General features: G+C 35.0%; 2 protein-coding genes across 2 annotated transcripts; one reads left to right on the top strand and one right to left on the bottom strand.

Annotated features, from left to right (window-relative positions):
- Positions 1-463: 463 nt before the first annotated feature.
- Positions 464-11607, bottom strand: LOC146145612 (oxysterol-binding protein-related protein 11-like). The gene is made up of 15 exons (XM_083390626.1): positions 11405-11607; positions 11119-11303; positions 10428-10598; positions 10112-10243; positions 9913-10010; positions 9201-9462; positions 8703-8803; positions 8188-8334; positions 7596-7764; positions 7069-7226; positions 5614-5743; positions 4930-5116; positions 3942-4035; positions 3417-3532; positions 464-2888 (listed from the first exon to the last, which is right to left on the bottom strand). Exons 1-15 carry the CDS (start codon positions 11575-11577, stop codon positions 2666-2668), a joined length of 2346 nt encoding a protein of 781 aa, XP_083246752.1. The 5' UTR covers positions 11578-11607; the 3' UTR covers positions 464-2665.
- Positions 11608-14402: 2795 nt separating this feature from the next.
- On the top strand, positions 14403-24808 carry LOC146145611 (serine hydroxymethyltransferase, mitochondrial-like). Its single transcript, XM_083390327.1, has 13 exons — positions 14403-14573; positions 14968-15087; positions 15915-15987; positions 16145-16267; positions 16569-16653; positions 16932-17013; positions 17382-17504; positions 18061-18221; positions 19115-19259; positions 19517-19616; positions 20288-20443; positions 21528-21635; positions 22897-24808. The coding sequence occupies exons 1-13, from the start codon at positions 14505-14507 to the stop codon at positions 23022-23024; spliced, it is 1473 nt and encodes a 490-aa protein (XP_083246453.1). The 5' UTR covers positions 14403-14504; the 3' UTR covers positions 23025-24808.
- Positions 24809-25032: the final 224 nt, after the last annotated feature.

Genomic DNA, 25032 nt, shown 5'->3' with positions numbered 1-25032 from the left:
TATAATTCGGTAATTTTTTTTGTTTCATAACAATAATGTCAAATAAGGTCAATACAGAATTTTACATCTGGCTCGCGATCGCCAGTCCTTAGTGTTCGGTCCGTAAAAAAATTGGTTACCCCTAACCTCTTACGAGAGTCTAACCTATAGAAACTAAATCTAACCAGTTTCTCATGCACAAAAGTATTAACAGTCATCACGAAGGACAGGTTTTACAACGTGCTCGTTGATATACGTAAAAAATATAAAAATCAGGCGGGCAGCTATAGGGTTGGTCCAAGTCAAGAATCAAGTCCGAATGGGATATATTTGACAAAGGAAAGATGTAGTATTAGTTTAAAAGAAACTAATAACTTCAGTCGTGTAAATGAAATATGTAACTATACTAAGTAACTACCCTCCTTCCTGACCACAGTGGCTTTGCTGATATCTAGGAGACGAAATACAAACAATAATTGAACGGATACGTTTGTAATTTTAATAATGATAACAAATATACACGAGAAGCGGAAATAACTACACAGTACGCTTTGAGCCATAACAATTACAAATCGGTATCTCGCTTGCCGGCACCAGTTTTTTTTTATCTTTATACTCCATAAAACGAATGCTGCAAAAAACGATGGCTATTATTTTGAGGGCGATAAAATGTTTTTACGTTACGCACTGTCCTTTCGTTTGCCAGAACAGCGCACATCATAATTTATACACCACACTTGCGAGGTTGAAATTTTTGGATTTGGAATTTAATACCGAGTTTTTGTTTGTATCGCCGAAAAGGAAAATCAAACTTTAAATAAATATTCCCCATACTAGGAATTTAATTGCTATTGATTTTTAGTGTGTTCTAATACTCAATGAAGTATTTATAGAAAAGGCCTTGGGCATTTTTGCAACAGCATCAGACTTTAGCCATATGTGCTTGATTGCAGTTTTTTAAATGAGGGCAATAACACGGAAAAACGACACGCCTTCGTTAAATCGATCAAAAACATTGTGTTTGAAAAGTTTGCAAAATAACGGACAACACACTTGCATTGCTAGATATCACTTTGAAGCCACGTACATAGGGTCCATTCCAAAATAATGAGCATCCAACGCCAAAAAACAAATATAGCGCAAAGAATGGCGGATGCAACATCGTAACAAGTCAAATAAACTTTTGCAATAAGTATTATTAAAGTTGGCAGGAGAATCGAATAACGATGACCGATAATAATTCATTGTTGTTGTAATCCGGCCAGTAGGGATGTGTACTGCTTTTAGCTGTCACATATATATTTGGAAGAAACAGCAATGACTAGTGCTGGACAAACGAACACGTGCACGACACAACATGCGGCACTACGGATGCACCTAAATAAGGCGAAGCGATAAAATCTGTGTAAAATTGCATACGTCGGGCCAAGGAACATACAAATGTTAGCAACATACAGCTGGACAGCGCTGTTATAGACCTTACGTGACACTACCGAAAATTTAACACTTCGACCAGAATCGTTGAACTTTTACCATTTATTGCAATGCCCTAGGCAGCTTTATAGACCCCTTATAGAAGTCTAGTGTTATTATATAAAATTGTGTCGCATTCAAATAAAACGTTAGACTAAACTTTTTTTTAAATTAACAATATTAGATTTGTAGGAGCAGTGATGCATTTACCGTTGCGGAGGATTGGAAAGAAATAATGCGTAACAAAAATTCTGCAAGTTACCGGTTTGTTTATATGTACGCAGATAATTGTTTGACATATAGATGTGTGACGTGTGTATATATCAAAGGAAATGACATATTTTTCAGGAAATGGCGTTTTTTTTGTCACGCCCACCAGATATATGGGGCACCAATTAAAACAGCGATACTAAAAATGTTTGATACACACAAAAGACATAACGATAATATATCGAATAAATTGTCATTTCCAACATTTTCCGCCAATAAATCTAAGGTGAATTAAAAAAGAATCCCTAAATAGTTTGCAGCCACCTAGATAGCAAATCCCGCCGATCGTTTACCCAGTGTTTCTCAACCTTTTTTCGCTGCGACCCAAGTACTAAGCCAGTGGTTCTTAAACTTTTTTTAAGCGGAGCCCTTAAACAATTTGTTTGGTTCGCGTGGACCAGAGGTGGCATGAAATTTTTAGACATGACGTCATAAAACAAGTAGACTTAAGAAACCTGCTGTTTTTATTTAAACAAATGTGAAACTTAAATAAGTCTAAATACATTTAAGGAGAAGCCGCCAAAGCATTTTTTTATAATATAATTTAATTAAAAAAAATGCATATATTTTTCAAGTTATTCACCAAGATTTTAGTACGGCCTTCATTGTCCCCCTAAAACTAGTCCACGTACCCCAAAGGGATCCATGGACCCCAGTTTAAGAACCCTGTACTAAGCGAAGTATCACAGCAACGCTTTGGCGAACCAATACTCTAAAGTCAATGGCATAAATAATTTGATTCACATCTTGTTTAGGACCAATCTCAATTATTCTAACGACAATAGTATACTGCAGTGGGCGACCCAAACAAATCAAACTGCGACCCAATTTCGGGTCGCGACCCACGGGATGAGAAACACTGGAGTACACGAAACATCACAAAACAACAAAAAAGCCTAATATAATTTCAAAGCGACGCGCCGTCGAAAGTCGCCGGCCAAAATCAGGTGCTCTGCTGGGGCAGCAACACTTGGTCGCTTTTTAAACTGTAGAGGTCGTAGTCCTTTCCCTTGGTGCGTGAGAAATAAGCGACCGGAACCGGAAGTCCGGCTTCCTTACGCTGACGTTCGATCTCACGCTGCTGATTTTCGAGCGCGGTCTTGTGCTCGGTGGCCGACGTGACGTCACCGCTACGTAACGACTGCGTCACTTCGCGCCAAACTTTTCTGCGCGAAACAAAACAGAGGCGATACATGAACAGGGTGATATTTTGATTTCTACACTTGTGTAAGATGCAGACTTGGACAACTAGATAATTCTAGTTTTCTAATTTAATGAATTAGGGCGAAATTCAGCTAAATCTAATTCTAGTTCTAATCTTATTCAGATTTTACTCAAAACGCTACTTTGTCCAACGGCATTTTTAGTCTCTTTGTCGAAACAAAGAATGTGAATTAAAACTCTTTGGTCGGAAAGACCCTTGAAGTAAATGTAGCCTAATTTTTACAGCCTGAAAAACATAAGCTATGCTATGAAAGTCAGCTCACACATATTTACCATTGGCATTCCTATTAGAATATTTAGCGATTTAAATAAAATTGATTGTGAATAATTGCTAAAAAAAACGAGTTGTTCAAGTCTGGTAACATCTTCGCGGCTAGCCAAGTGAAAATGGACGGACATCCCTGGCATATATGCTCCAGCATTAAGATTAATCGGTTAAGTTTTTTGCTGAAGTCAGTTTCAACACTTACCTTGATTCTAACGCGTCTTGCGCATCAAGCGGGCGGACGTATTTCGGAAAGCATTCCAGTTTGGCGGTGTCGATAGTTTCGGAATGACTTGGCGTTGGCGCTTGGTTTGCATTACTCTGTGCAAATATAACCGGTCGGGTTAAGCAAACAACTCGTGAATTGCAGCCGGTTTTGTGGTAAGCGTACAGTAGTCAGGCGTTCGCTTATATAAAGAGGGCAAAGCTTTAGACAAGACGTCTTGTTAACGCTTCGTATGTAGTTACATGTTACAAATTTAGTACGTTTAGGTTCACTTTGTAATAGGTGCACTTGAAAACATACTAAATAAACGAAACGCCGCTCATAATTTAATACCTGTGTTTAAGTGATTTGCAAGACAAAAGTTATAGGCTAACATTTTTATTCTCAATAAAATACTACTTGATAATTGCATCGACTAAGGCGTTGTTTACTCAATAAAATCAACCTATATTTTATCTTTAAAGTCGTATAATAATATGCACGATAATAAATTAAAACACGTACCTCGTTAAAGTACGTGAATTCCAATTCGCCATTCCACTTTCCTTGGACTTTGCAAGAAATATAACCGCTCTTATCTTTCACTTCTGCGGTTACCCTGTCAAAGGAGAAAAATCAATCAGTTTAGGAGCATACTGGATGAAGTTGTAGTAAGAATATCAAAGCCCATACAGAAATAGGAAGCATTTTGAACGTTTCCAATATTTCTCTCATCCATTTTCAACATAGACAGTTTTGTTTTTAAAACATAGTTATTTTTTGTGTTTTTTTGTTTTTCAATCATTTTTTTACGAAAAAGACACGAGTGTTTAGAGCACATTACATTGCTAATCGGCTGTTTTTAATAGTCGGAAGCTGTTGGTTTCTATGTCTGACACAATAATTAAGACATGTGGGTTTTTCTGGATAATTTTGTTTTCATTCGAGAAAAGCAAACGTACAAATGAGTTTTATAAAAACAAACTGATTTTTGTACAATTCCGCTATAAATGGGTGTCAAACGAATTGCTAACAACCCTGTACTAAAACAGTGTGCACAGCTGTGAATTACATAATCTTAAATACATCGTATCTGACACACACATAAAATAATTACTCCTGGAGCCAATACGGTTGAGGCCAAAGTCGGTCGATCTGGCACTGAAATCCACAATTTAATAGATCGACTGATTTCGTTAACGTCAAGTTGTCATATCTAAATAATTAAACTATTGAGTACGTAGAATGAATATCAAAGCCCGTAACGAAATAGGTAGTATCTTGTGTATGTTTCGAGGTAGTCTCTTGTGAATGTTTTTTTAATGTCATTTAGATCTTACAGATGTTAAAAATGAACACTAAATTGTTCGGTCCACTGTAATACTCATTCTACGTCTACTCTAACTTTATGCTCGTAACGTTACTAAATTTAAAAAAATGACGATGGAATCTTCACAAATGAAAACTTTTTTCGACCCCCGATTAAAAAAATCGGCTTTATAGCAGTTCTTACCTGTGTGGCATCCCGCCGTACATTGGCTTGGTATGGAAGATAATGTTGGACGTGATGTCGTTTTCCTGACAAACTAGAGAGCATCTGCCGCCCAGTTCGTACCACGGCACTGTTAGTATGGAGCGGGCGTAGGCCGAAGGATAGTTGGTTGTGTAGTGTTCGTCGTGGTCTTTAAGGGTTATCGTACCTGGGAAGCAAGAGTTAGGAAAAACGCTTAAAATTTGGGTAAAACCCGAAGTAAATCGCTGGTGTAGCAATTTTTCACGAGCAATTAAAACATTTACAATCAGAAAAATTCAACGACAAAAATGAGCTCTGACTAATACGGCCAAAAAAATTAAAAAAATATTTTTTTCTGAACTTCCCAACGGAACGTAAGGGGTGTAAGGCGTTCTACGTAATACAAACTCATAGGTTATAAAAGACCTAAAATTAGGATCACTCGACGTGTTTTCCGTCATATTCGAAAACAAAAGGGTATATGCTATGACCAACTCAAACAACATTAGTTTTAACATTTATTTAACAATCGTGCTTTCTAAACATAATGTGAGCTGCGTAGAAAAAAAAACTTTTAAACACAAAGCTCCAAACTTTTGGGTTTTTCAAACACCATCCAATATTCACATCAATTTAAAGACTTTTAAAGATTCGAAGACCCAGGAGAGAACAAATTAAACCTACCTTCGCCAATGACCACGGCTCCGACCGACATGTTCATGAACTTGGCTTTGGTCCAGATGTGCGAAGTGCAGCTGATTCCACTTTCGGGACAGGAGATGTGGAAAGCCGACACTGGAGGGTGGTGGGAAACCTTAAAGAAAGAAATCTTTTTCTTGCCAGCAAAGGGAAATTTGGGTGTCGTTGTATATGCCTATGCCTTTTCTTCAGGTCAGTGTTCAATCCAATATGAAAAGTGGCAAATACAAGCATCGTCAATGTGGCATTGTTTATTGTTATTATTTTGTATTAGTAAGGGCCTTCTCAATTTAACATTTTTTCATAGTACTTTGAATGTATCAGAGTACTTTGAATCTATTTATGGTTCAAAAGGCGTTCAATAAGCTAGATTTTTAGTGGAATTACGGTTTAACCACTGTTAAAATGCATATATGTTCGGAAAAGGGTCGCGTTACAAATAAAACCTCGTTTTGCTATTGTTTTTTAGTAGGCTTTCACAATGTACATATGGTTGCTTTAAGAGTTTGAAAATAAATTAAAAAAAAACAACCGAAAGTTAAAATACCAAAATCAAGACAGGTGAACTGGTTGATAAGTATATCTATCACTAGATAGTTGTTGACAGCGACTTTAAATCCATGTTAAAACCAAAAATCTTCATTTAATTAGTATCATTAATAAATGTTTACTCTTTACAGTGACTCAATGTTACCAAATTTTAAAAAAGTACTAAATACACATCTGAACATGTCCCTTGGCATGTTTTTATTACTATCCAATTCACAAAAAATTCAACTTTCTTCGTTGCAGCATGAAAAGTAAATAAAAAAAAATGATAAAATAAATCTTTAGATAAAGGAAAAAACAACAGGCATTACTACAAAAATAATTGATTTCAAATGAGGGGGAAAAGCGTGCTATATTTAGCGAGCACACTTCCTTCATGTAGCATTGTATGGTGCTTTGAAAAATGACACCTAGACTGTTATAGGCTGTAAGTCAGGCAAGGCTTTGACATAATACATGTAGAAGTGCCTTTGACAGTATAATCTAGAGACCTACTTATTGTTTTTTGGACAGATAAAGATACCCGATTTTTTACAATTTTGTCAACCTCGATACCGATTTTTTTATATACCTGGGAAATGTTCAAAACTTGATTTAATTGACTTATTAAATGCCTAGCGTTTTAGTTTATATACCTTAATTAATTATTTAACTATTATTTTGCATAATAACTTGGTGTGATGCTAAAATCCTGAATTTTTTGATCAAAAACGGGTGTTTTTGTTGTACAGGAAAAATTATATCATATTTTCGTACTAAAATATCGGCCAAAGCATTGGCCTACATGTACCGATACCGATATATCGGTAGAAGCCAAATATCGGACGATATTTTCAGTTAACTGATATATTGGTCTATCTCTAAACCAAAAACACATAAAATCAACCCCACCTGTTCGGCGATAAATTGTAATCTGCTGTGAGTTTGTGCAGTTGGAGGTGCAGTGCTTTCCGTGTCTGTATCTTGTGAGGTATTTTCCTTGGGAACATAGTAGCTGCATTGAAAAACCTCTCCAACTAACGGGTTGTAGGGCTTCTTGGCAGCCTGGCCTTTTAAAAAAATAACAAGAATATTGTTTCTTGATAATGAATTGCAAATCCAAAAAGGTCGAGTAGATTGATATCATCTTGATTAGGACGATTTGAAACGAACTTGTATCATATTCAGTAAATGTAAATGTGACTGAGAAGTAAATCAGTTTCATTAACCAAATTTAAATATTTAATAATAATTATAATGTGTCTGAGAAGGGGCATTTCATTAACCAAATTTAAAGAATTATAACCAACATCAACTAAAGTAGTTATAAAATCTATGGACTGAGCCGATGTTAAGCATTCTACAAGCTGACACTGTTTTATGAAATTTATGATTTTAAACTATACAGTTAGGAAATGGCTTCATGAATTAAGGCTTACTGTTTCTCCCTGAGTGGAAAGATGCAAGGTAGAACTTCAAAATTCTGTGCATTCGGTCATGTGCAGTTTCGCCTTTCGGGATGCTTAAGAATAAATCGCTGTAGCCGAAAAAGTCAGCATACATCTCAAGGAGACTGCGTTTTTCCAGTATAAACGTTGGAAGGGTGACCTGTAAAACATTGAGTAGCGATATGAATCTAACACTTGTTATGCATAGTAATATATTCAGTGCAGGGGTCACTAGACTTTTAACTTTATTCTTGTAAACAAATTCAAATTTTTACTAAAACTTAGTTTAGAAATGGCACAGGACTACTATTTCACTGTATTTTAGGTTTATTAGAGCAATATGGGCCGAAAAACCTGATTTAGAGCAAAGCATTATTTTTTTGTATTAAAAGGACAATAACTATATTACATAAAGCACTTTTTTGATACAGTTTAACTTAGGGTAAAACTACATAATAGTTTATTTTCATAAAGCTGGCATAAAATTATTATGCATCCCAACACTTCTGCTATGATTTCACCATTTTAATTTACTGTTCCTTATGCAGTATAATCAAAAAAAGTTAAAAAACAAACAAATTACCTTAGTTAGATCCATTCCAAGCTTAAGTTGGGAAAGGAGATGCATGATCATATTCTTGTGTTCATCAACTGGCCCTAAATCTTCTTCTTGTTCGGATGTTGAGTCAGGAACTTCGTCAGCAGGGTTTGCAATGTTGGGCTTCTCAAACTAAACAAAAATATAATTTGGATTTATAAACCAATGCCTGATACTGTTTTGCAAAAATGCATATGATGAATGACAAAAACGACAACCGAAAACCAAAATTTTCACTTTCTGTACTATCTCATAAAACTATCTTAGGGCTTTCAAACTAAGCAAAAAATACACCAAGATCCTGAAAATTAGCTTGGATTAATCACTGATTTATACTTCTTAAAAATGAGTATGATAAATGACAAAAACGTCATACCAAAAAACTAAAACATTAAATACAAAAAACAAAAAAAACAAGTTGTTTACATTATTTGAGAAATAAATTATTTTAAAACCAAAACTATTTTCTAAAATAGGAGCAACAAAGGTATTTTATGAACCTTAAGTGTTCCATCTCCAGATGACAAATCAGCTCCATTCTCGTGATGTGAATCTTGCAGATCGGCGTCTAATTTCTTACCCATCCACTTTACTTTGGCATCTAGTTATGTTGAATTTGTGTTTAGTGCATACAATGTTTCAACAAGGGCATAAAAATGATACAAAACAACAAACTTTGCAGTTCTTTGTGTTTTTTTCCAAAGCTTAAAATACAGAGTCAAAAAGGTAGAGTAGACAGATATCATCTTGATTAAGACGTTTCGATTCGAACTCGTATCATCTTCAGTTATTTAGAATGATAACAATTGCATTCCACCTTTTATAAGTGATGCTTTGTTTTACTTCTTAGTCACATTAACTAAAGATGATTTAAGTTTGTAATTGAAAATCTGAATCAAGATGATGTCTATCTACCCAATCGTTTTGGCTTTGCAATTCATTATCAAGCTACATTACAATCTATGCATAGTGTAAACCTTAAAAAATCATTTTCTTACCAGGTGGAAGGGATACATTCTTTTGCTGACTATGCTTGTGTAGAATCGAGTAGCAATTGCTCAGGCACTGCATCATTGCACTAGAGGTGGATTTTATAAGCAGAACATTTTTGTCGAGAGCAGATAGACCCACGTACTGCTCATCACTCGCTTGAGAGGCAGATTCAACATTTTCGTTGTCCATGTTTTGATTTGGGTGAAAAGGCAGACTGTCCAGCATACTGACCAGCCCGGCATGGTAATTGTCTGCTGATACAATTGCCTGTAAAATGGTAAGAAGTGTGTTATCGATATGAAGCTGAACATTCAGCACCGGGTATTACGCAGGTAGAAAATTAATAGACAGTGTATAATAAAACACAGACTGTAGTCTCTCTGAAAACACTTTTAGGTAAAACAAACACATTGTATGAATATCAGATAAATGTAGTTCAGAGGTCATGCACCTAAAGGCATCAAAAATCCGAAACCTGTCTTGCATCAAAAGGCCTGCTTATATGGTATGTGTGTTATCCATATGAAGTTAAACACTGAACAACATTAAATTACACTGATGGCAAATTAACAGACAGTATATAGATGCAACCCAACCAATGAAGAGTCTTGTAAAACAAAAACAAAAAAAAACTTTTAAATATGTGTTCATGTAAACCACAAATTATGTAAGGTTTTCAGCAGCAATACAGCTATGAAATTAGTTTTCACAATTAACCTGTCTTGCATCCTGCAATTGTTGTACATCAGACTTGGGAAGTGCTCTTTTCGGTTCCAATGGAGTGGTTCTATTGATGGTTCCTTTGCTTGGTTGTGCTGAAAATATAATAACATTTACCATATATGCCAAGAGGCATAACAAACTAAAAAAATTGAATGTTTTTACAAAATTATCTAAAAGTTTCACACAAAAGGGCATAGTTTACCAGTGTTTCGTTCACTGGAAGTGCTTGCAGGAATTGAGTTTGCCATTGACAATTCATCTGGAGCAACAGGCTTTGCACTACTGGACGTACCGGGTGGTCCAGTTAACATGCTTTGAACTTGATCTAAAAGTTCCAAAAACAAAAAATATATTTTTACAATGATGAAGTTAACATGTCACAGACTTAGTCTAAAAAAGTTATAATATCCTTGAAAACATGTTTATACCGGTTACTTTATATGATGAAAAATTGACGGGGGGGCCATAAGGTCTATCAATAAAGTTGTTATAAAAATTTTTCAATTTACCTTTGCTCTTTTTAATGCTGTTGCTTACATTCGAGGCAACAGATCTCGCTCTGGGTTTCCGCACAGAACTGCCAGATAATGGAGGGTGCTGATTGGCAATTTGAGAGCTGAAATGCTGAACTACTGCCCTCAGCCTGGAAACCCATTCCTGCCGTTCTTTGGCATTAGTAGCTACACAAAAAAAAATTACTGTATTTTTTTAATTTTATGAGAAAATGAAAGGAAGTCATACCTTCCCCTCATAAATGACATTTAAATTACTACTTTAAATTACAACCGAAGTCATACATTTGCATTAATTTTACAATGTTATGGGTAAATCTCAAAATCACAATATTTGTTTACTTTAAAATTATTTTTTTTTGTTTTTATGAAAATCACTCCTACCCTCCTGCCTGTGTGGAAAGCATGACAAGTTCACTGACAATTTTTTTTTGACAGATCAAACTTCTACCCAATATTATTAAATATTCACCCAAATTTTTGTATATATACGCTACAACAGCAGGGTGAACTTTTGACTTTTGCTGCACCCTGTCACCCTGATTTTGTTGGCAGTGTACTTCGACATCTGCCATACTTTCCAGACTGGCACTTTTGTCTAATTATTTGCACTACTTAAAATAAGACGCACAATGCTCCAATTACATGATTTAGACAGTCAACATAGAAATTCAAACACCCTCAAGACCTCTTAGTTTGTAGACTTCTCCATTGGGTGCGTTTACAGAAAATGTGAACGAGTCTTCGGTGCTTGGGGCAATAACAGCTCCGCCGAGAACAACTGAACCCCTTGGCTTGTACTGAGAACTTACTGCCTCTGTTTGGTTTAAGAAATATTCCAGCATGCCATGTTGGGGATTAAGAATGAAGAACCTATTATTGAATAAATAAAACAGTTGGAATCTATAGTAAATGAGTTAAATTTAAATTTATATACATATATATTTGTTTATGTTTTCTAAAAAAATACTTACCTATTTTGCCATCCCTTCATTACATTTGTATATTTGCTTAGAGTTCCATCGAACGGCAAAAGTGAGTCTGAGTCCATGATTAAAGTTGATTGATTTGCTTGACCAGTTTGATTAGTTAATTCGGAGTAATTACGATATTCAATACTATACTGAGAAATTTGGCTGCTTAACATATGTCAAAGATCTGGGACATTTAAATCAACCTATGCCAGGTTGGAAAGTTTGGCCTGCGCGGGGGATTTATCCCCCGCGCAGTAGCACTTTCAGCCGCGGTCACAGCCGCGCATTTTATAGAAAATGTGTTCAGCCGCGCAAATCTGACTCGAGCAAACGCGCAAAACTTCAGCCGCGCAAACTTCTGTATGAAACTTAACAAGCACAAAAAAAATTGGCGGGCCGCATACTGAAGTTGCATAACATTTTTTAACGCTAGTTTATAAGACGTATATACAATAATGCATCAAATAGAATCACTTGCGAAACGCTGAAAACGCACAGTTTGGCGATTTGGTCACGCATCAGTGGACAACGGTCACGTGTTTAGTGACGTCAAATTAGGCAATTTCGAGTAATATTGCATTTTAAATGCTATACTATCCAACTTTTTAAATATTTACCTGCGCACTGCGCCCGCACACCAACCAAAAATTGCGCAGTGATTCAAGTATTCTATGAACGCTGTAAGTTTAATATAAATTCGCAATTTACAACTTTCGGTAGCCTGATGGTTTATTTTCAGCCGCGCAAGTTCAAGTCGAAATTTTATTTTCAGCCGCGCATTTTTTCTACTGCAAAACATCTCCCCCGCGCAATATCCAAAGTTTCCAATCTGGAACCTATGCATTGTTCTGTAAAGTTAAAAAATGGCACAATGTAAACATTATCTCATAAAATAAAAATGGTTGAGGCTATTCACCCAACAACCAAAGTAGTTCAAATCGACCTAGAATAATTGCTAACTGGTGCAAGTGTAAAAGAGCTATCAATCCATACAAATGGCCTATAGGCACCTCATGAGGCTATTTAATTTACGCAGCCAACAAAGTAATTTGAATCGATTTCCAAAAAAATCATTTAAGTTACGCAAAACTGATAAATTTAAATTTAATACTATCACCACTACCACCCGAAGGCTAAACCAAATAATCACGTATTCGTGCAAGCATAACATAAAAAATTGATATGATAAATGATGTTGACTTTTCTTCGGCAAAAAAACATACATATATATATATTAAAGAAGGTCTAATTGCATAACACAGATTTTCCAAAAGCTAATCAAACACTACGACTGTAGGAATATACACACACATGAGTTGTCACTGGAGGTCCCCAGGCGTATTTATTTACGAAAAGGGCTTGACCATAGAATACTACGATATTTGTGGTTTAGCTAGTGCTTTATATTCAGGAAATTTATTTCGTTAGCAGCCCTTCATCCAGCGAGATTTGAGCGGTTAGCCGACTTAACATAATATATATCTTGAATTTTCTCACGCTGTGTCTAATAAAAAGTACAAAGGTTTGATTTTGTTTATTTTTCAAGTCATATCCTGGTTGGTCTGCAACCGTTAGTTGCAACTCTCTTCTTTGTCTGATAAGTGACACTTATTTTTAAACGGCATAAAATATTTCCAATGCAGAATGCTTGCACCGGAAGAGAATTTAACTCAAAAAAGTGCGCTGTTTTATACCCCCAAAAAATAACATAACTAACACCACAGCCTAAATATCTTATTCTGTAGCCTAATAATTATTTCCCGGTGCTTTAAAAAAAACATGTTTTGAATAGGTTGCTAAACAGGCCTATATACTCAGTCCAACCAAAGAGACTGTTTGGTCCAACTGATTTATTTTCGACAGTGGTTATCAACCTGTTGCACGGAGCGACGGTAAAATGCCACCACTACTAGGTTATGGTACGCGATCCGAAAAAGTTCTACTGGTTTTGTGAAATAGCGTAAAAGTCCGAATTGGATGATGGATAAATCAGGCGTTATAGTATATTGAGATTCCGACTTTTTTATTTTATGCCAATAGTAGACAACAAAAATAAACAGACGAACAAGTTATGCACATATTGGAGTATTTTTAGAGACCTTATGAGACTTAGCTCTAACCAAACTTAATTACCGGTACCTTGAAAATGAAAGGCGGTCACATGCTAAAAATGGTGTTTTAGGGGTAGGCCTATTCTGTGTTACTACTAGGGCCATTTTTATTTTGACCTTAAAAAAATTGTTTTGACTTTGTTTTTATCAAATTTTGACTTTATTTTAACATAACGAAATTGCTTATTCACAGTTCTTCCTTGAATTAATACCAGTAACCAAAACAAAATTTTGTCGATTTCAGACCCAAACGTAATATTTTGTCGAAAAGTCAAGGTGTTTTATGGATTATAAAAAGTGCGTCGTGTTTTTTGGCGATAAATTTAAAGGTAGCTTGTGTTATTTTGTCCTTGGGAATGGCCACTTTGCCTCGATTTTCTCCTCATGGTAAATTCTAATAATTCAAATTAAACAGGGAAGAAGTAATGTAACATTTTGACACATTTTCTGCTTTTGTGGATTAATATGGTTAAATTGTATCGCAGCTCCTGATTTACATTGCTTCCACGAAGATTTTTACAGAAATTACTTTAAAGAAACACAAAAACTTTGTCAAAAGCAATAATTTGAAAAATGTTGACTTTTTGAAAATTGTGACTTTATTTTGGTCTATAAACTTCTTTGAAATAGTCCCCTAGGTGATGAAAACAACTTTATTCTTGATTCGTGGACTAAGGAGGTCCTTAAATAAAATCGACTTTATTGACTTCTGCGGGCCATAGTTATTACATTTTATAAATTAGAAAGAGAACTGCCACGATAAATTTGTCAAAAGAATAAGAAACAACGTTCACGAATGATTACTCATGCACGACAACCACGATGGGTTGTCAACGTATATTTAGCAACCGGCCGGCGTGGAAAATTTTACACTTGATTGCCGCAACTGTGGAAAGTTTCCGACTGTGCAACTGGTAGCAAGTGGCGACGTGATTTTTTATGCTTTTGTACCTTCGCTTAGAACAATTTTCGACACCTTATTCTGTATCATGAATCGTATTTGGAGCTCTTTGCTGGCGCGCCCTAACAATTTGTTCAGAGTAGCAAATCAATCGAAGGTGGGCTAAAGCTTGTATTACTTCGCGTATTTTTGTAACAATTTCAATTTATCAATGAATCATATTTATTTTGCATGTTAAAATTAGGAATATGGACTTAACGTTATTTTCGTGAACATAAAATGCGAGGACGTTAAAAAACAAAACCGTTTTTTGGATAACTTATCTTGAAGAAATAATTTTGTAAGTTGTATGCTATTTGAGATTAAACCTCTTGTTTTTATTCATAATTGTTATGCACAATAACATTATAATTCTGTCCTCGTTTATAAGACTAAAATCTGCATAGAAGTTTTGGATTAAGTTATGACTTAGTCTAATTTTGCACAAGCTCAGTTATGACAAAATATTTTTAATATGATATATATTTAAACAAAGATGTTTTTCTATTCAGAGGTTAGCTTCGGAATGGATGGGCAGTGAGTCACTTGAAGAAGATGACCCTGAAATCTTCAAAATTGTCAAGGAGGAAAAGAGCAGACAATGTAGAGGCTTAGAGCTTATTGCATCAGAGGTAACATTTGGGTTGAAATGGAGAGTTTTTTTCTTTGTGTGTCAAAAATGGTTGTACAAATCATTTATAGGTTCAATTGTGTACTTATAGATTGACACATGGGCTTTAAAAACAATAGGCATGTATTATGCAGCCGAGAAAAAATATTCATAATATTTTTTTAGTTTTAACATATTTGTTGAAGACTTGAAGTGCATGAAGGCAACATTTTAAAAGTTACATACAATCTAATGTTTAAAATATATCAAGAAAATAAATTTGGATTGAAATTGAAAAAAAAATGTAAAATTAGAAAATAGTTATTAGTAAATGGTAAATAAGAAATAATATTTACACTCGCCAGTAGAAAGAGTTTTTTATTCATCATTCAGTTCACTCTGATGAAATAGAACTAGCTAAAAAGGTGGATTTAAGCTTTCATTCTATTTTGGTATGTTTACACAATACCTATTTACATAGCTCTTTACCAGACTAGTAAGTCAGCACTTGACCTTTATAGTTGCTTAGGCATGTATTGTTGCCAGTTTATACAGTAATTGACTTTCCGCATTTGGTGCTTTACATGATTTGTTTTAAACTCAAATTTTTTAAGTGGAGTAGGTCAGTTAACAACAAGCATTTTTTCTAGCCTGGCAAGTGGGTATACATTAGCACCTGTGTAAAGCAAATTACACTCCCATTGCAAATAGGCGAGTGTAAAATCACATCGCTGTATTACCTTTAAAAGCAACATTATCGATGTATTAATGTTGGTTTGATAAAAATATAGAAAACATCTGCTGTCATTAATATTTTTTTTTAAATCTTTTTACTCAATGTTTGTTTAGAACTTTTGCTCACGGGCAGCATTGGAGGCAATGTCGACATGTCTTTCAAACAAGTATTCTGAAGGTTACCCAGGTTAGTAGAAACAGATTTGTTGTTAATAAGAATACAATGTTTTTTAGATGTTTGTTATTCATTTTTACTTTCTATAATATATACTTGTATCTTGTTATCGATTTTAAATGGTAAATTTGTATAGCAAAAACATATATTCCAAACATGACAATCTTAGGTCAGCGTTACTATGGTGGAACTGAAAATGTGGACAACCTTGAGCGTCTGTGTCAAACTAGAGCGTTAGAAGCATTTAACCTGGATCCAGAACTTTGGGGTTGCAATGTACAGCCTTATTCAGGTATCTTGTTTGTTTTGACCTAATCTTGTTTTTACTTACAAATATTAAAAAATGGTTTGACAAAAATGCAAATATTTTCCTGCATTAATTAATATGAAAAGTATAACATAAGGTAAAAGTAATATTGATCTGTATACATACATGTTTAAAGCCATTTTTACACAACAATATAGACTATATATTGTTCTAAATTGTTAATGCTAATTTTATTATTCTAGTTAGAAAATTTGATTTGTTCTCCAGTGTATGTTGAAGTGGCAAAACCTACTATTTTGTTTAAATGCTTTATTTATTTGCATAGGTTCGCCTGCAAACTTTGCTGTATACACTGCCCTGCTAAAACCTCATGACAGAGTAATGGGACTGGATTTACCAGATGGCGGACAGTAAGTTGGTCATTTGAGGGGTTCGCTTGTGCTGAACAATTTATATGTGCTTGACAAAGAAAAGAATAATATTACACACCGTTGTCTTTTGTCACATGCCAACCATACTCTCCATATCATTTGTGCAAATTCTCCAAAAACCTAAGAAAAAACATTTTTTGACCTTTGATTTAAACATCTCTTTTCATTATATAGTTAAAAACTATGTTCTTATAGAATGTTTGAATAATGAATATACAAGGAATTAAAAAAAAAACACTTGTAATTTTCTACCATAGTTTGACTCACGGCTTTATGACAGACAACAAAAGAATTTCATCAACCAGCATTTACTTCGAATCAATGCCATACAGGCTCAATGTAAGTATTTCTATAATGATTTTTTTTTAACAACTATTGTAAAAGGTAATCATCTTAAGTTAATTGTATTGTAAATAACTTTCTTTAAATGTGTTTAAATTAATTAAAAAAACACATATTGACCATATTGAAAAGTCTGTAAAAAACCTATGTTTTTCCAAAACTTTGAATTTATTTTATGTGCGGCTTAATTATGTGCAAAAAAAGGCTGTTGTAAACCCAGTTTTCCAAACTATTTTAAATTGTGTACTGTTGACCATTTTAAAATCATTTATTTTCTGTTCAAAAAAAGCTTTGCACTTTATGACTCATACGCCAAGTCACCAGCTATCTTCAATCAGTAATTTATTACAAAAATATTTTTCTAGCCTTCCACTGGATACATTGACATGGACATGCTGGAGACAACCGCCAAACTTTTTCGTCCTAGGATGATTATTGCCGGAGCCAGTGCCTATTCAAGACTTATTGACTACAAGGGAATGAGAAGGGTGAGACAAGAGTGACTAAAAGAATATTTCTGAAAAAGATTAAAATAAAACTGTTGGTAGAACTTTGAAATGACGGTTTAGAAAAATCAAATAAGCAAAATGTGGTACTGCGAACTTTTGCTAGCTTAATTTATGTAAAAAATTCAAGTACCAGTCTTTAAACAGGGCCCACAATCTCATTATTTCAGTTGATTGATAATTTACATGTAAATATATTGTTTTACCCAAATTTTAGTATACTAAATTAGTGCCAAAATTACACATATCATGTCCATTTTTAATCTAACTGCAAATAATGGGCCTAATCTGTAAAAAAATCCAACTGTGTAAAACATCGATAGTTTTTAACCTTGCTTGTTCAGTAAATTGTTGTATACATTGTCTGTAAAGCATCTTACTGACTTCAATACACAACAATTAGTTGCAGATTAAGTGTATACAAACTATACATTGTCTGTAATGCATCTTACTGACTTGTATACACAACAATTAGTTGTTGTAGGATTATTTTTTAATGCTCACAACATAACAGTGTTTTAATGTGCATTCTCTGTAGATTGCCGACCAGCACAACGCCTATGTATTTTCTGACATGGCTCACATCAGTGGCTTGGTGGCTGCTGGCCTTGTTCCCTCTCCATTTGAAGACAGCGATGTTGTAACAACTACAACCCACAAAACTTTGAGAGGGCCCAGGGCCGGTCTGATTTTCTTCAGGTAAGAGTTACATTCTAATGTTTTTCCCAGTTTTTTAAAGATTACATTGACCCATTTTTTATGCGGAGGCTTTTAGGTTGTCTCGAGCAGCTTTCAGGTCTCCTGTTTAGATTTTAAACAAATGCTGCAGGTGTGATATTTTTGCTGAGCAAAAAGTTTCGTTTAAATGATGCGATATGCAGCAACAGTGCAAAGTCATTGGTTGTTCCTGGTTAGAAAAGGTTGAGAGCCACTAATTTATGTAAACTTATTGTTTCATTCTGCAAAAGACATTGTAATGGTGCTTCATTACAGGACACTAAACAGGAATTTGATATACTCCCCAGGGCATTGAACAGGCCTGATTTTCTACAAGTATAGCTACATTTCAATAAGTTCCTTAGTTTTAAAATTTCTTTGACACAGTATTTTTTTGTGACATTTTGTATTTACTGTTGTGGTTTATTGAAAACTTTTTTAAAACAGATTTCCTAATCTGTGACACAAATTTTAATAGCCGTAAAGTGCTGCTAAAATGCTTGGCTCCAGAGTTCTGGGAACCGGCTTCCCAGTCCTGGGATATACAGCAGTCCGTCGGGTATCATATAACACAACAATTCACATTCCAACCTATACTAATTTACCTTTTGTTCGATTTGCAATGTACAGACTTATTAATTCCAAACTTGCTATTATACTTATACAAGTCTACATTGGTATTTGCAGCCCTACTATATAACATAGTTTATATTCTGCCCTATTTATTTGTTTGTTTATAAAGTATGTCATCTGTCATAATACTGCAAAGTAGCATTATATGATGTAAATATTTTTATAGGCCCTTTTACTTACCCTGATAACACTGCACTCCAGCGTTTGGTTTTACCCTAACCTCATCTTTCTGTGTTTTATAGGAAGGGTGTCAGAAGCCAAAACAAGAAAACCGGTAAGGACATAATGTACGACCTCGAAAATCCCATCAACTTTGCCGTGTTCCCCAGTCTCCAGGGCGGACCACATAACCACTGTATTGCTGGCGTTGCCGTTGCTCTTAAACAGGTGCTTTTTGAATGCTGTCTGCTTTTTGCGCTTAAAACGTTTATTCATTGAAGTTCTAAATACCGACCATAATTCGAGGGTTAAGGTAGAACAAATTTAGTGTAGTTTCTGTGATTAATTTATATTTACATTTTTTCAATCTTTTTTAATAAACTATGGTTACAATTATGCCACAATATAATTTAAATAATATGAAGGCTATTTTGATTACTAACTTGTAATACTTAATCATTTCTTAATATTTTTTCTATTTTTAGACAAAAGACCCTCACTTTCACGACTATCAAGTGCAAACATTGAAGAACGCAAACGCAATGGCTGAAGCCCTGGTGTCCAGCGGTCATACACTTGTTTCAGGTTGAAACAAATTTTGTATAAATTTCTAATCTTAATGAATACAAAATGAATACAATGTTTTATTGAATTATAATATCCTAAGCAATGCCACAAGCCAAGGTAGATGAATATCTTTAGAGAATATTTGTTCATTGTGTAAAAGCGTTTCACCAAAATTAATTTTTAGTCGCAAGAATGCAAAAGTCAGTACTAAGTTAAACAACGTGTTGGAGAAAGGTTTATTCTTCAGGATTTTCTACCACTTAAATATAATAGTGTATACCCAATGAAAGATGCACAGTACACACACATGTGTTCCAATATTATTGATACGATATTATCAAGCATCCCTAGTCACAAGGCAAACAACCTTTTTCAAGAAAATGTGCAAAACAAAAACTAAGAAGTACTACCTACTAGGGCTAGATCGCAGTATATACTATATACCCATGTCATGTGGATGCCATGGCTGAGTTGTTGGGTTGAATGTGTGTGGAAGTTTTTAAACAGACCCCAAAAATTACCAAAGGTTTAAAACAAAATCTAAACAAAATTGGGTTCAAAATAGCGGAAGTCTCAAAAAAACGTTTGTGGAACGTTGGTTTAAGGTACAAAACAAGAAAAGGGGAACTTTTACTTTTTTATCGCAACGCTTTCTCACCTAATCATCCACACTGAAACTTGTTTTCAAGGCGGAACTGACAATCACTTGGTTTTGCTTGACTTGCGTCCGAAGAAGATCGACGGTGCCAGGGTGGAGAAGGTTCTCGAACTTGCTTCCATAACCGTCAACAAGAACAGTGTGCCGGGCGACAAAAGTGCATTGACACCTGGTGGACTTCGTCTCGGTAAATAAGTGTTTCTCAACCTTTTATGGATAGCGGCACCCCTCAAAAATAACAAATAGACACCCCTACGCGATTTTTCCGTGGGTAATTCACTATACTGTATAATGTCGCAATAAATGGAACTGGAGCAACACACATCAACTCTACACAACGTAGAAGTTATAGATGGATTTATTCCACTCTAATCTTACACTAAAAGTTGTAAAAGTTGAGCGAAAATTAGATTCTCAAATATCTCTCGGCACCCTTGAGCATTAAAAATGGCATTAAAATGGCACCCCGGTTAAAAAACACTGTTTTAAGGTATAACCGAAACCAGTGTATCAAATAATTTTCCTGATACAATGATATGTATGTCGCTATGGCTTGTCACTGTAGTGTAGGAATGTTCAAAGTAGAATATCGAATCCCTCATATAGTTTCTTCGTTTTACCGCCGGAGGTTGCGCCTAATTACACATACGCGAGTGGCAAGTTTGGTTAAAGGTCGTTATGTGCTTTAAATGTAGCCATACAGTGCGGCGTCAGCGTTTTTTCGGCAACCAATTACTTTGCGATAACCTTGGCCTAATCATTCATTGTCAATCAAGTGTTATTGGGCGAGCGAATAACGCGTAATGCCTGGCGCAGAGTTCCTAATTTCACTTGGTAAAGTTGCAAAAGTAACAGTCCGACGTAAAACGAACTGGCTTTGGAATAAATGCAGTTGTACACACTTTTTGTTTGAATTGTTGCAATAATGTTTCTCTTAATTTTACAAAGTGCGTCATCGACAATAGAAAATTTAACTGGTGTATTAGCTTTTATCTCATTCTTATTAGTAGATCACTACAATTGTTTATATTTGTTTATTATGCATTACATATGATATCAATTAAATTTAAATCCTATTATTAGAGGTTAGGAATTAAAAAACTGTTATAAATCTGATATTTTAAATTTACAGAGTTAATCGGTTGAAAAAAGGGTAATTACATATATTTCACAGGCCAATGCTCTTAATTCCAATTTTTTTCTAGTTGTTTACCTGAAAAAACGTTCATGCGAAACACTTTGATGATTTATCGATATCTTGAATTTTTCAGGAGCCCCCGCACTTACATCTAGAAAGTTCAAAGAAGCTGATTTCATTAAGGTCGTCGGCTTCCTGAACCAAGGAATTGACATTGCGATTGAAGCCAAAAAGAGCACAAGTAAGTAGCAATGGTATTTCTCGTTCCAAGGAAAGGCTGAACACGAAATTAGTTGGCCTAATTTTTGTACGCTACAAACACGCAGCCTGCGGTAAGATTCAAATAGGACTGTTGCGCTTACATACAGATTAGACAATAGATTTCAGTAAAAGCCTTTTTGAAAGTACCCGGTGTAATACTATGATTAATGATTGTGCCTTAATCTGTGGTCAGTACTACTTCAGCAGGTCTGATCACAGTGTAAATGTAAAACCATTTGGATGTCATGGCTCAGTCTCTGGGTTAAACGGATGTGGTATTTGCAAAAAAGTCAATAATTTTCTAAACAGACCCAAAAATTACAAAAGGTTTAAAACAAAAATCGAAAACAATATCGTTTGAAAACATCAGAATCTCGCAGTGACACCGGAAACGGCATCCTAAGTTCTGAAATGAATTGAAATTTAAGATTTTTACCAGAACTGATAATGTAATTCAAACTGCGGTAGTCTGCGTTTTTAAGATAAAGTTGTCTTCGTTTTTTAACTGAACTAGTTCCTTTATGGATCTCATGAAATGGAGAAATATCAATAGATCCTATACGAAACATTAATATTTTACCAAATTTCCGAACTGTTTAAAACTATTACATTTTTGTTGATTTTATTTAAGCTAATAAAAAATTTTACTCGTTAAAACTTGTTCCTTTTCAATATTATCTTAAAATAGTTTTTTCCCTGTGTCTTTTCTGCCATAAATTCCTAAAATCCTAACGGCACACTTTAAGGTCTTTTTACGCCCATCGCTGTGCCGGCCATGTTGATGGAGCAGTTTTGCTTTGCGTTCGTTCGACAGTTGGTTTATTTGTGTTATCCTTATACGTGGCAAATAAAATTTACTTGTTTAATTACTTGCTAATACGGTAAGGCCGAAATATAAATGCAGCCTGGCAGAATGCTGGCGACTTGGCGCTATGTTGGCCAAATAATCAGCCGGAAAACCAAAGGAATTGATTCCCAAAAAAAAATTGTATTAAAAATAATTTAATTTTTAATTTTTTCTTACACTCTTTGGATCACTATTTTCCTTGCTAATTGCCGTGTTTATCGCTAAACATGGCGCGGTTTATACGTTCGTTTGGCGAACACAGCACTTAACTTTAGAGACGTGACTAAAAAGCGAAGAATTCGGGCCAAAATGCTTGTCACCAGAAGGCTGGCAAGATTCTGCCAGCCTGCATAATTGTACCTTAAATGTTGAGCTTTTAAATTATTTTCTGCAGAAAAAGTTGCCGACTTCAAGCAGTTCATCCAAAACGACCCTACTACTCTTGCCAAGATCAGTGACTTGAGGGAGGTAGTGGAGAAATTTGCCCTTAGCTTTCCCATGCCTGGATTCCAAGACCGTTAATCGCTTTTTGTGAACGATGGAAGTTATTGTCGCCATTATTTCACACTCTCATACACAAGTTATCTATATAGGAAATTTCGCTTTTTGGCCATCATTAAGTATTAGGTAATTTTTCAATTAAAAGCACGCATCGACCCATATGTAGCATGTGTCCAATTATTCAAGATCGTCAACAGGCATCATCCTATTTCGTTTTTAGAGGAGCACTGTCTTCCAGAAAAAAGTCCGAATTGTAAAAGTTTAATTTGAACGTCGTTGTTTTGTCGGCATTTTAGATTCGCCTTGTTAGTAGAGGTTTTTATCGTTTTCCACGAGCTTTTTTAGAAAAATTTTGGTGGGTTGGTGTATTGATATCTTAACTTCACTGTAGCTGGTATAATAACGTACCCACTGATGACAAAACTAACCTTACTCGTAAGAGTACAGACTGTGGCGTTTATTCAAGCTTTTTAGTCACAATGCTCTTTTTTGTCGAAAGCATTGCAAACTCGTCTTCATGTCAGTTTTATTTTATTATCAACTTTTATGTCCACGTATCAACTATTTTAATTCGACTGTAGCTTGCAGCATGAATGATTTTGTACCCAAGGGCTTGCAAAAAGCACAGACGTGGCTATAATAGCCTTTTGGTGTATTTTCGCAAACGTCTGCGGAAAATGCATGAACGCAATTCGAGCTGTATCTTACATAATTTTTAAAAAAATACTTTACCTTTTTAGAAGCAACACTTTCTTGGCCTTTTTTCACTTTCCGTTGTCTTCAAATGATTCTTTCGGTGCCTTTGATGTTTAGAAACGGTTGTGTGTTTTCACGGATTGCGCTTTGTTTATATTGGAAGTCATTACACGATGGTAAACGGTCACAGGGTATAGCTCGTTCATAACGGCTTGATATACTCATACATATACCATTTACGCAACGCCAGGAAACAAATTTATACTGCATTGGTTTTGTTCTATCAAATGATTAATGTTTGATAAACAGTATTATATATTTTTCGCAATTACGTAACAGGTGTTACAGGTCCGCGAATAACTATTTAAATCATTGGCTCCCATACTGCTTTTATACGGAGTTTAGTAAAGCAAATGTAAAATATTACTGCGGCCGCGATAGGTTAACTTGTTGCTATTCCATTATTAATCAATCTATAATTTCAAATGTGCGATTAAAGCGAAAACAAACGAAAACGTTTGAATACTAATGATGTGAAAGAAATACACTTCGTCTAACTAGCCCAGTTTCAACACGTTTCCATAGCTCATGATTTTAGTGCATACAGTTATATGGTACGATTAATGCTTAAAGACGACGGAAACCACCCTACTTCAGCAGATATTTTTTTGTATTTTAAACACCTTAACCCCAAAAGAATTTGATTGCACTGACTGTGTTGCGAATATAGTGTCCGACTGTTGCATCGCTTATTTCCGAATTGCTGTATAATTAAGAAAAAACACTGCAGCGCTATGCTTTTGAGTGAGTCATTTAAGTAGAAAACGTTATTTAAAGGTTTTGAAATCAAACCGAGTCATGCCGTAAACGAATATTTTTTACTTCTCTGTTTTATTTAGGCTTTTATATTCGTTTCGCGTAAATTAATCTAAATTCTTGTGAATCGGAGACATTTCTTCTTTTTCGTATTCCACTGGTCTATTTTACTGAACATAGGTTGTTTTTAGGGCAATGTACTCGCCTTGTAAGTGTGCATGCTTTGCCGCAATTAGTTCACCACGTCTTCCACATAACGTGTGTGTGTTTTCGCAAATAACTGGTTAAGGCACAATCCAGGCTTGAACAAAAAACGTCTCGTTTTTTGTTGAGGTTAGACAGTGAATCTCCGTTGTAAAGAATTCAATTGCTTCTGTAGCCAAGTGATTTTTCAACAACGACTCTAATTTAGCAAATCTTCATGTAAGTTGCAAATGTAAGCACGTGCTGTTTATCCGAATTTTGAAATAGGATATGCATCTTACTACAACTGCAATAAGTATTGCAGGACTTCATG

Source organism: Ascidiella aspersa, chromosome 5, assembly GCF_963924565.1.
Source record: "Ascidiella aspersa chromosome 5, kaAscAspe10.2, whole genome shotgun sequence".
NCBI classification, from domain to species: domain Eukaryota; kingdom Metazoa; phylum Chordata; class Ascidiacea; order Phlebobranchia; family Ascidiidae; genus Ascidiella; species Ascidiella aspersa.
The sequence above is the reverse complement of the archived record's forward strand: the minus strand, read 5'-3'. Positions and strand labels throughout refer to the sequence as shown.

Bases quoted from the DNA above. Each gene is read 5' to 3' on its own strand.
- LOC146145612 (XM_083390626.1), bottom strand. From the start codon at position 11,577: ATGTTAAGCAGCCAAATTTCTCAGTATAGTATTGAATATCGTAATTAC. The intron at 10,244-10,427 runs GTAAATTGAAAA...TGGAACTTTTAG, and splicing joins CAGCATTAAAAAGAGCAAAG to ATCAAGTTCAAAGCATGTTA. The intron at 10,011-10,111 runs GCCCTTTTGTGT...TTATATTTTCAG, and splicing joins ACGAAACACTGGTAAACTAT to CACAACCAAGCAAAGGAACC.
- LOC146145611 (XM_083390327.1), top strand. From the start codon at position 14,505: ATGAATCGTATTTGGAGCTCTTTGCTGGCGCGCCCTAACAATTTGTTC. The intron at 16,268-16,568 runs GTATCTTGTTTG...TTATTTGCATAG, and splicing joins CAATGTACAGCCTTATTCAG to GTTCGCCTGCAAACTTTGCT. The intron at 17,505-18,060 runs GTGAGACAAGAG...CATTCTCTGTAG, and splicing joins ACTACAAGGGAATGAGAAGG to ATTGCCGACCAGCACAACGC.